This window comes from Electrophorus electricus, chromosome 8 (assembly GCF_013358815.1).
Source record: "Electrophorus electricus isolate fEleEle1 chromosome 8, fEleEle1.pri, whole genome shotgun sequence".
Classification (NCBI taxonomy): Eukaryota; Metazoa; Chordata; class Actinopteri; order Gymnotiformes; family Gymnotidae; genus Electrophorus; species Electrophorus electricus.
This window is the reverse complement of record NC_049542.1, coordinates 11,197,370-11,210,122: the sequence shown is the minus strand read 5'-3', so window position 1 is coordinate 11,210,122 and position 12,753 is coordinate 11,197,370. Positions and strand designations below refer to the sequence as shown.

The 12,753-nt window shown below is 39.2% G+C and overlaps 1 protein-coding gene across 1 annotated transcript in view; it reads right to left on the bottom strand.

The window, feature by feature from the left end:
- The window catches only part of LOC113581251 (glutamate receptor ionotropic, kainate 5), a 65,453-nt gene that overhangs the window by 29,758 nt on the left and 22,942 nt on the right, over positions 1-12,753 (bottom strand). The window contains exons 4-5 of the mRNA XM_027016261.2: positions 3,966-4,130; positions 506-670 (exon numbers count right to left, since the gene is read on the bottom strand). Of these exons, the coding sequence (XP_026872062.2) occupies positions 506-670; positions 3,966-4,080 (280 nt within the window). The 5' untranslated portion in view covers positions 4,081-4,130. The remainder of the gene's footprint in view (positions 1-505; positions 671-3,965; positions 4,131-12,753) is intronic.

Genomic DNA, 12,753 nt, shown 5'->3' with positions numbered 1-12,753 from the left:
TTATGTTCAGCCTAGTGGAGATTGCCGCTGTCACTTTGGTAGAAAAAGTGTGTACTTGTGTGTATGTGTGTGTGTATGTGTGTGTGTGTGTTACTTTCCCCTCACAAATGTATACCATTCAGATGCGACAGTGCATGAAGCCCTTAACAGCATGCATTGGCATCTGCTTTTCCCTGGTGCAGTGCAATCAAAAGCACATGGTACAACTTCCCCAAATCTCCAGCTTCCTACTTCTCTGCCTAAGTAAGCATATTTAGGTGCCAAATAAGTCAGCAGTGTTACTAGAGTTAACCAAGATATCCACACACACAACCCACCTCTTGCACATGTTTCCATGTCATTGCTCAGTGCTCAATAAATAGTGCGACAGTTTGCTCTGGTTCTGCAAGCACTTGGGTGGACTTGGGTGGTATATATGTCTGAGTGAATGTGTATGTTTGTGAGTGTGTGTGTGTGTGTTTGTGAGTGTGTGTGCACACATGTGTGCAGATGTGTGTGCACTCACTTGTATCCGTTGTCTCATACTGTGAGTCACTCTGCAGCTCAAAGATGTCCACTTCCACCCGGGCACAAGCCAGTCCATCCATCATACTGTTGATGTTCTCTCGCGCGAGCGCCAAGGCTAAACGTTCCCCACGCCCACATGCTGACTGGTCATCTAGAATGGCGGCTGAACAAGGACACACCGGATAAACCCAATCACAGATCCAAGACCACATTTCTGCTATTCTTTGTAGTGCAAGACGTGTCCTATCACCTCTTATCTATTGGAGCGCACAGATCATGGTTTTTAAGCTTTGTTCACGGCCAAACAAGTCTAGGAAAATTCTAAATGGGTTAGACCAAAGATACATATGTTGTGGTTCAAACTTGATTTGGAGGTGGAACTGAACATATTATTATCCTACAACATTGTTATCTCGACATTCTAGTAACTGCAGTTTGAAAGTGACAATACAGCTGGAACTCCTCAGAGGCCCGGCCATATACACTACCATTCAAAGATTTGGAATCAATGCTTTCAGTTATATAAAATAAGATAAAAATATATGCATCTACAGAATTATATTGTGTTTGTATAGATTACTTCAAAATGAGCTGTATAATATTGAGAATGATTAATTAATATAAATAAATTCTGGAATACTTCACATTGGAAAGTGGTGATCAAATCTCAAGGTATATACTCTAAAAGTAAAAGTAAAAATCATACTACACACAAATTCAGAGAATTATTCAGCATTTAATACCCTATATTACATAAAGCTAAATCTAAAAATACCTTTGGTATTTGGTAAATGGTATTTACATTTACATATTACATATTATTTAGATCTACATATTATTTAGAACTAGATTATTTAGTGAAAAAAATAATGATAAAATTGAAATACATTGAATAAAATATGTCAGGTGATTCCAAAATTTGAATAAAATGTACAATATAATTTATGCGGTCTACTGCAAGGGCAGGAACTGGTGGGGATTCTGATGAAATAATAAAAGCAATAAACCCACACATCTGCCACTTTCCATGTTCAGAGCTGGGGTGTTGAGTTATCCCCTAGGATACACAGTGTTCTTTGTGTAGAATATCCTGTCACACATAGGAAGCAGGCTATTTCTTCAAAAATCACACACTTAGGATGCAATTTTTTCTTGCTGTAATTATCTACATTTACAAGAAAGTGTTCGTGAATCCTTTGGAATTACCCAGATTTCTGCACTAATTACTCATAAAAGTAAGTCTATCCTTAATTAAGTCACATCAATGGACCAACACAATTTGGTACAACTAATCACATCCAAACAGCTGTAGCTTTAGTCAATACCAACCATCATTAAACATTCCCAGACCAGGCTGAAAAAAAGATATGTGAGCTGTGAAACAGCTATACCCCATCATACTATTTCCACCAAGCCTTATCATTAGGATGATGTTTTGTGAGGCGATTTTTCCCTCCAAAGACAGCATTGTGCCTTTCTGCCCAATAATTCAACTTTTCTCATTTGGCCACAAAGCTCAGGCTAAAACAAAACTGTAAACCATCTTTTGCCCTCTGAAAACATGCCATAGTGTTTGTGGGGTTTGAAAAGCAGAAGGGTTTGTCTATGGTGTGCATTTGTGAACACCTTTTTGTTTACGATAAGTTAAAGGGAATTCTACTACTTCTTTGCAGTTCACCTAGGGTTCCCTTTACCTCTCTGAGTATTGCATGAGTATCTTATGAGTATTGCAAGAGTATGGCATCTTGTCATGGTCTGCACCCACTCATTAGGAGATCAGAGACAGCAGTGTATTCAGCCTTGTTTCTACACTTTGTCTTATTGGGGACTGATGAACACTCTGGCCTTTACAAATGCTTTGGTGGCCTTTTCCAGCTTTATGCATTTCTGTAGTTCTTTCTCTCAAACCTCATGATTTTACTTTTCAGGGCAAGGTTTACATTTCTGCAGGTCTTTTTCTCAGACCTGTTGATATTACTTTTCAGGCCTTAGTTTACATCTTAGTTTACCTCTTTCTTGATAATAGCAGACTTTGCCAATAGCCCAACTTTGCAACTTTGTCTTTTTTTCTTGAACTCAGACCTCCAGTCTCATTTCATTGATTGGAATACCTGACACAAATTAGATCTAAGAGACGTAATTAGCCTAGCCAAAGTGAATGTTTAAACAATGTGGTCAGTATTGTCAAAGTAAAACTGTTATCATCGGCTAAATGAATGAACACAGTACAGCCCCAAGACACCAAACAGACCAAACAGAGGACATAATGTCGCAAGATGCAACCCTAAACGCCGCATGAGAAAACAGAGTAGCGAAAATGAGCAGAGGTCAAACATGGAGGTAAAATATCTCATGAACATTTGGTTCAATGATCTGTACTATACTGAAAAATTGCACACAAATAAGCATTCAAACTGCACTTGTGAAATGCAATTCAAAATGTAGCAGAAGAATTCTTTGTACCGGTTTGCCTCCTTGGTAAAAATACCACACCATTAATGCATTTTAGTTAGGGTAGAGCCCTGTTCGAGTTCACTTGGCATTATCATTGATGTTCCTATTGACATCAATCTTTGGTTTGATCTTAGCATGAGCACCAAGCAAACCAGGACTAAAATGCAAGAATTGATCATTTTCTGGTTTAGTCTGAACCAAAGGAACCAAATTACAAATATAAATGCAACCTTAAACTGAACTGAATTGATAAGCTTCCATATATTTTCTACTGTGATGGGAGTGATAGGAAAAAGGTTACAGACCTTATGAAATCTGGTTTCTCATATCAGGCAATTTTGCTCACCTTTGTTATCTAGCAAAGCCATTTAAATCACAGAGATCTAATTTCACATCAACTGATGGAAAAGACAGGAAAGGCCATTTAAGACATTGAAAAATTATGATACATTTTATATAAAACAAAACTAAATTAAACTAAAATAGATTTCTACACCACAACCCCTGTTGAGCTGGACTGATGACAAGAACGCACAAGAAAGTAAAACATTACAATAAGCATTATTTATTCACTGGAAAAGTAATATCTTCAGGAAATAAAGTTTCTCTGAGAAACCCATTTCTTTGTATGTGACAGTCCTTAGAAATCTCCCGGAAGAGTCAACAGTTAGTCTAAGGGCAAAATCTCTCCCTAGAAATACTTATCACTATAGTCAGGTTTAAAGAGAAAGTTGAAGAGGTAATGGCAGGTATTCTTGTACTGGAGATCTGACCTCCCTATTTAAAAGGAACAGAAGTTCATTCTTATTCAGCATACCTTTTTTGTAATATTCAAACAGAAGTTGATTTCAGACCTTCTTTGTTTTCCATGTAGCAGACTTGGCCACAAACTGACTGGGAGTTCATATAAGTCTCCTGGATGTTGAATAGTGGATTGGCTTCTTTATTCTTTGCCTCAGGGTCACTTAAAGCTTGGCTTCTCTATGATTGAGAGGATTTCTCACCCATCCTAATGGCAGTGAGGGCAGGTGCCTGGCTAAGGGAGGACACAGCCATGCTCAGCAGCAGGAGGAGGAAGAGGAGGTGAATCGGCAGCAGCAGAGCTGGCAGAGCCGGCATCTTCCACTGCTCCTCATGGAGAATGATCGTCTGGCTGCCTGCACCGCCACCTGTGGTAGACAGGAGGAAAGAGTGGCAACAGATTCATCAGGAAAAGGCCTCAGAAATTTAGGAATATTTCTATTAAAAAAGAGAGACGTCAACTATTAATTTGTTTTATTGTTTTCATTTTTTAAATTGCTTTACTATTTTTTTTCCACAGTTTTGGCTGTAAAAAAAAAAACTTGAGAGGGTGATGGATAATACATGGTTTCCTCACATCTCACACAGCCTAATCACTGAATCTTTTAAAACTGCCACTAACACTATATTGTAGGATACCTGAAAGCGGGTACTTGCCTAATTCTGTATATATTATTTATCAGCTAATACCAGCCCCACCCAGTGAAAGCATTGAAATGAAATGTCATTCTGAATGGAATCTAAATGAAGTGAGAGAGGGAGTTGAATGGGAAAGAAGAGAAGGAAACAAACAGATAGAGGGATGATTTACATTTCATTTTTATTTCCAGCACTGGGTAGATGCACTCATACAGAGAAGAGGAGAGAAAACAGCAGTGAAATGAAAGATGAAAAGTGAACTATATATGCCAAGACAAATAGTGAGCAGAAAGGGGTTGCGGGGGTGGTAAAGAAAAAGAGTACCCACACAGAAACACACAGCAGTAAACGAGGACATCGTACAGTTGCTGAGTGGGCATAAAATACAAGTTAAACTGTTTCAACCACTTAACTGCCTGCAACCCACATGCATCAAGCCTCTAACAGCAAATGTAATTGGTTACTAAAAGTCCCATTAAAATAGCATTGGATGGACAAACAGATATATACACTAATATACTGTACATTTTACAAGACTCATAGAAAACATCCATTATATATCAGAATAGGTGTCTTTCTCATGAGGCCTGATTTAATTATCTCTTGTCTTGATATGGTAAAAGCCAGTAGACAGTGCAAAAACAGTCACTTGTACTGAGAGCACTCAGTGTATTTGATTTTCATTCAAACATAAGCAACTTAATGTCTCACTAGCTGTCATCCTGTAAATCATTAAATCTAATGAACAAAAATGGACTTTGCAACTTTTGTGAAGATGTGATTGCTGATCAAGGGAAACTAAATTTCATTACCACCTTAATTATTATTATTATTATTTTTTTTAAGAATTTTCCTCATAATGTCATAATGTTTGTTTTAAATTTGTCACAACAAATCATTTAAACCAGTTTTACTTGGGAACTGTCACTCATGACCATCAGGCCCAGATTCTTTTCCATGGGCTATACAAGAGCTTTCTTTGCATTCCTGTCCCCTGTCACCTCGACAATAACAGGCTATAATGCCTCCCTGTGTGCTGGAGACATTACCAAGGCTCATACCATGAAAAAAGCTGATATATTTGCCTTACAGACAGCAGCAATGATGCCACTTTGCTATTTTGCGGCCTCAGACACCATAACGGCAGGATAATCCTCTCATTTAACTGCAGACAGACAGCATATTTCTCCCTCTTTCTCACCAAATGATGATGAGAAATGTGTGGGAGTGTGTGCGTGTGTGTGTGTGTGTGTGTGTGTGTGTTTTTGGATTTGTATTTTAGTTTATTAAACTGCTGCAGAATAAACATAAAAACAAACTGGCAAGCTATGATGGCAAAATGGGCAAGAGAGGTTTTGGAATAAAATGAAAGAGAGAGCGAGTGCCCCATGGGGGTAATAACTATGCATTCAGTAAAACAAGTTTCTATGACATTTCCTTCTTTTGTTGTGTCTGTGTACAAACAGTATTAGTGCACAAGGACAGAAAAAAGAGAGCAAAATAATACAGCCTGAGATCAAAAGGGGGGCAGAAGACATGAGGAAGGTAAGCTTCTCTGAGGGAAACAATGAAAGCAATGGATCGCATGCCAATGAAAAGAGAAGAGAGAGCCATAAATGAGTCAGTGACCTCAACAGATGGGAAGATTGTTTGAAAAGTGTAAGGTAGCATCAGTTATTAAAAGAAGCAGACACATCAGCTGCTAGCAGCCGTCAAGTTCGGCAAAGCGACATGAGCTCGACCCTCATGTATGGTGGAGCCCTTCCTTCGGCGTTGGAATGAGACAGCATCACCCTGAAACACCTCCAGCCCTGAATGAGACAGTCCTTCATCTGGTAGCAAAATGATAGTCATTGCAGCAGCTTCTGTGCTGTAGTGGTTTCCACTGCTCAGTGGCGATCTGTACTACAGTGGCCCACCCACTCCCTGCCCCCAACTTACACCCTGCTTGTCAAAGACAGGTGAGATGAAACCTTTGGAGATGACTTGAGGCCTTACAAGCCACTCAGATTTCCTCTGGTAAACCCACCAACCCAGATGCTTCATTATAATTGGATTTTAACACGAGAGTAGCTAAAGCGAAAAGGCCCTCCAGCAATCAGACCTTGTCTCTTGGTCCCTGAGGGCATCATCCTTGTCATAAACAGTTATTTGCTATATTGTTTTTTGTGGTGAAAAGACTGTGGACAGAGAGTAAGTCTAACTATGATGATACTATGCTAAATCTGTGAGCAGGCATTTTGTAGGCTTGTTAAGGGTTCCAGTGCTTAGCCTACAGATGTCAAACCCTTAAATTCTGAGCTTGTGCAACAAGACTACTGAATGCTATATTGCCCTTGCACAGGGGTGTTATCTATGTTTAAAAGTTTTAATGTTATATGTACTGTTCATGCATTATAAGGAGCACATCCAAGACATAATTCACTATGCACTGTAATAAGATTACAGTACATAGTTTCAGTCCACTTGCATGTATGATGATTATGAATGAATTCATTTATCACTTATGGACATTATAACCCAAGATTGCACAGCTGACAGCAAAGTCACCAAATCACACTTTGAAGAGGGATGTAATGCCGAACAAGACTACATCAGTTGGCCCAGTGCTTCCCGGCTGGGTCTTTGGGGAGCACTGATGGCCCACATTTTTGCTCTCTCACAGCTCCCAGCACACCTGAGCCAAGCAATTAAGAACACTGAATACCTAGTACATCTGCACTGGGGTACAGCAGAAATATGCTTGTCTACTTGAGGTATGGGGGAAAAAGGAAAACAGAATATAAAAACAAATAGAACAGGGGTGAGGACGAAACCTAGATACCCAGGGACTCAAGGAAGATGGAAAGCCATGGACAAAGCAACACTTGGGGCAACACTTCTGCATTCATTGCCACTGAGTTGTCAACCCTCTGTAATAATAAAGATTTAGATTGTAAACTTTACCAAGAGTACGTTTCCCCACTTCTGTTACTTAGGCTTGCTTCACTGACTTTGATCATTTACTACCCTGGAAAACTCCCACTTCTTTTATTTGAGTAAACCTAACATAGTATAATAAATAGAATATGCAGTAGAACTCCAATCAAAGGGGCCTGTGAATTCTGCCTCCTGCCCAGACATAATGTCCTTCTTTGCTTTTTGTCCAGATCCAATTAACTGAAAATGACCAAATATTGTGAAAAACCATCTGCAATGAATTTCACCACTGTAATTATGGCCTGGCACATGCAGAATCACCAGTAAATGCTGTTCTATCCATTTCCTAACTGGCAATTGATGCACCAGTATATCTAAGGCTTTCTATAGACGTGTAGATGCTTGGTCCTTCTGCTGCCTAATGACATTACTTTTACAGCATTTGGTAGAAGCTTTTGTCCAGAGAAACTTCATTATATATTTCTCAGTTTGAAAGTGTTTGTGCTCTATGAATTGAACACACCACTTTGGTATTGCTAGTGCTATGTTCTACTGGCCTGCTCTTCCAGGTGAGCTACAGGAACACTGACATTCATACCACGCAAGAAAGATGAGGTAAGTAGAATGTAAGTAAAGTGTGTCAAAAAGCATAAAAGATGAGAAACATTGGGAGACAAGACATTTCTGCCTGTTTGGATTAGCAATTTAGAGATAATTTATCCTCCATACAACATTTGATACTGTCTGTTACAAAGATATGGCACAGTAGTAGCCATCACTGACCATTGTATTGTTAGGTTATCTAATTATTGATTATACTCCTATACTGAGATTACAATTAGCATTCAATAGTCATCAAGGTTATAATTGTGTTATGATTTGTAAACATTTAGCTGATACTTTCATCCAAAGCAACTTACAGTTATGATTGAGTACAACTTAAGCAATTGAGGATTAAGGGTCTTGCTCAGGGACTCCACAGTGGCAACTTGGCAGTAGTGGGGTTTGAACCAGCAACCTTCTAATTACAAGTCAAGTACCTTAAACACTAAGCTCTCACTGTCCCACTGCAAGTATTTTCTTGCACATCAAACATGACTCAACTCAAAGGAACCCCATAAAAGCTGATAGCTATGATAGGGGGTTTTGCTATGGATAAATTAACTCTCCGGTCTGAAGACAGCCGGATTACATGAGTGGGCAGAGATTACAAACCGCACTGCAGATGTGTGAATGTGGATTACATGCGTATCTGCTGTTTCCAGGCATCAAAGCCTGATTCCAGACACAAAAAACAGATTTCAGACATAAAACATACTGAGTGATTAAAAAAATATTACTTAAAAAAAAAAGGGATTATTGTGATGGGTCTCTGGGAATTTGGTCACATCTCTGACCATTTGGGAGCAGTTGTCGCCTCTTGCAGTGATTTTGCAGCTGTTTGGTTGCCTTCTTTAATTTTCACCATCCTCCCAGTCTTGTGGGAGAGGAGAATAAGCAGTATTATATCTGCTACTGAAGGTGAAGAACCCAGCCAAGTTTTGCTATGCTTTAGTACACTGCAGCATAGCTGTTGATGTTGCTATGGTGTTGTCACCTTGATCATTCTGTATAATAGTGTTACTTTGTATACACAAACAAAGAGAGAAAGAAAGTGTGAGAGAGAGTGTTCTCTTTCATAGTCCTGTTCAAAATTACACACAGATTTCTACCCTAGTCTCCTAGGGGCTTTTAGTGGGATCTCGGAAGGGCAGCAGTTCAGCTAGTGTGCATGCCTCTCTTTGTTATCAAGCCTGAAGAACAGATGGCATTTTTTAAACATGTTGCTGGAAATGCATTTTTTATATTGGATGTTACAAATTATTTGGTGGATTTCTGTATGTGTATATGTGTGAGTGAGAATGTGCGACCTTTTGTGTGTGGATTAGCAGGTATTCAATGGACTAAATTAAAGCATTTATGCAGTTTGAATTGACTGCAAGCAAGTGTTGATCGGAGGAAAAAAATATTTCTTTCCAATTTTGAGTGAGAATCACTTTAGTACAGGAAAAAGGTTCTCCATCTGTCTTCACCCTGTTGAATCCTTTCTGTTGTTTTCTATTTTCCAATACCATAGTACCATAATATGTTCCCTGTAAGCTGCTTTCTTTTCTCTTGCTTATTGCTGAGAGCTTCTGCACATTTCCACCTGCCCGCTTGCTCCAACACGCTCCCTGCACTCATCCACTCACCCCTGCCACACCCAATTTTCCCTCTGACTCCCCCCCCCCCCACTGTGAGAAAATGGATTGGGGCATCAACGGGTACAGGGGGCTGTGAGCAGGGGCGATGTGCTCCAGCAGCTGCAATGCCAAGCGCCTGTTGCCCGGAGGATGTTGGGTGCAGCTGGAGATGGGTCAAGGCACTGTCTGCTGAAAGCTGTGCCTGCCACCCACCAAGCCTGACACCTCTTAACACCACTACATGCTCTCCGGCTCCAGTCATTATAGCTCACCAGCTAGAACTGCCACCATTCTGATGCTACACTGCCTATCCCACAGTAAGGCAGGGAAACTGGGAAACACACAGAAGCACACACTACCAATGCTTTATATCATTTATAAATATAGCAATGTAACAGTAGTTTATTCTAATCATATTTTACTGGGACCCAGATGTTTATTGTAGATGATTATTTGCTGGTATTTGTATTATATATAAAAAAACATAGTAAACTGCATAAAGCATGTAAAGATCCCATCATAAGATGTCCCATGCAACAAGATTACTTCAACCTAAATCTCAGCAATGAAAATAAGAGATGTAAGAACCTGTGATCTTTCTCTTACAGCTACTTGCATTTACCTTCACACTCTGCCCTACCCATTGCTGGAAATCCTGTGCGAAGGAACCCATCAACAGTGCTAATGAGATGGAACTGCTCTGCCTGATAGCCTGAATAGGTCATTCAGCAGTGAGATAGGATATGGAGCGGTGGAATCAGAATTATCATCACAAATTATCATAGTAAAAAAAGTAAAATAGTAAGATGAGCTTCAACATATTACAGAACTGGGGAACAGATTTTTAAAAATCTTTATTCTTCGGGTCTTCTTACCTTTTGTGTTGACTGTTGCACATGCTGTTCCATTTTACATGTGGTAAATGTGGAAGCAGATGTGGTAGAATGTCCTTATCAGCTGGTTCTGGCCTGCCTTCTGAGAAACAGCATCACAAATGTCCTAAAAAGGACTGCAGATGTGCAAAAGTCTGACTTCTACACCTTTATATTTTTCTGCTTCAGTGCCAGCTATGCTGTTTCCAAGCATTCTCTATTTGTTACCAATAGCAACCTTAATGGTGCTGCGCCTTTTGGAGCCCACAGGCTTCATGACGACTAAATGATCATTACATTTGACCATTAAGAGTGAAACAGCAGGACAGAGAGGCAGAAGAAAGAAATATTGAGCATTTGTTCACCCAGGATTCTCTTAAACAGGTTAAATAAGTTTAACATAATGATCATGGTGCCAGTCCCAAAGGGTCTTGTACAAAATGTCAGACTCTGCTATAGAAGTACAGTGAGGCATGCCAAGAGACTAAAGGAAAATTGACACATTTTTTCAGCCAGTCTCAGATATTGTGTTTATTCATGCTGAATGATGTTGCAGCACAGAGTGAATGAATTGTGAAGTCTTGGCTTGCCACATAGACACAATGTTCTGAGTATCACTCTGAAGATGAACCAGAGAGACTATGTAACATGTATAATGTAAAGGGTAATCATCCCGTTTACAATTGTAAACTAATATATTAAAAAATGGCTCTAGCTTGAGTGCTTCTGCAATGCATAGTTGATCTCCAGTCTGAGCTTAATAGACCATATGCACAGTCACATTTCCAGCTGTTAAAAGATGAAAGCCTAGGGCCTCCCAGGATCTCTACAGACCACCCAAAACAAATGTCTGCAGAATAACCACACTTCACACTCCGCAAAACAGCAGAACAAAAGCAACAACACATCACAGATTAGCCATGGTCTGCTGTGGTTGGAGCCAAACCCAGGCAAGCTGCTTCAGTGTGCTATGTCAACAGCAGGCTGGGGAGAAAACTGGCACAATGGTGGTTTTAAATATGAATGCAGACAAAATAGATGAATCTAATCAGATGAACAGCAGTGCAGACAAAACAGACAAATGTAAACAGGTGAAACCTGATCTCCAGCTGGGTATACACATGCAATGGTGCAAAGACAGTTCAAACAAAGAGCCAGTTTACTCTTAAATGCAGATTTTTAGTTCCCCATTAGTGATTATCTTGTTGTTGTTTCCAGTCCATTTAGGAACAGAGTAAGGAACAAAACATAGAAAACAGAGGACATTTTGTTAACAGAGAGTTGCTAAAATACCGTGTCTCTTAGCTCTAGCTTCAAAAAGTGGCTTTTCAGAAGATCCTCTTTGATGGAGCATAGCAGTCCAGATATCATGCCCTATCAGGGCAACATGTCCTATTCATTCCAACTTGTTATGCCAATATTTGATCTGACTAAATAACTATCATCTTGAGCCAGGGTGTGCAGAGATCAATTAATGCAATGAATGAGTGTAATGTTTGGCTGAAACCAAGAAGTCAAGCTTGAGGCTCTTGGTTGAGACCCCTGCTGCAAATTATCCTTTACTTCTCTTATTTGAATTCTGTATGCATGACTACACATTTTTACAGGATAAGATGACTGCAGTATTCATTTAGAACAAAGGCCATGGCTTTTTTATATGCTCTCTCCTCCCTCTTTCACTCATATATCTCAGATCACCTTTTTTCTTTGAGATGCCATGTAAATAATGGTTCTTATTGTTACTGAGAAATTAGTCAAATTTTTATACCTGCTCCGAAATGAGAGAATTCCATGCAATACAAACTCATGTTTGTTTGTTTTTTTCATTTTTTTTATTTTAGTTTTTATATGTTGTTAACAACACAAGATAACAAGTGCTTTGAAGTGCAAAATACAAGCGGTACAAAGTAAAAGAATTTGAATACAGTAAAATTAGACAATGCTCCATCAATGACCTTTCATTATTGCTATTTGCATTTCAACTCATTAATGCATAATCAATCCAGAATCATAAGAGCTTTCAATGGTAATATTAATAGCATTTACATTAAGGCAGTTATGCTGAGGTGCGCAAATTAGTGAACAGTTCAGTCATGAAATAACACTCATCTTTTGAAAAACAGGTCTTCTTCCAGTACAAATGCTTTATTGTCCTAGATCCAAAAGTAATGTTTTAGATACAGATCACCTCACATGAATGATTCTGCAAATGATTAGCATACTCCATATAACTAGGCTATATTCCTATGTTGCTCCACTACCACATTCTCAAAATTAAAATCTAAATATTTTTGTAACAACATAATCATGAAAATCACATTGGACACAAAGGGATCAAG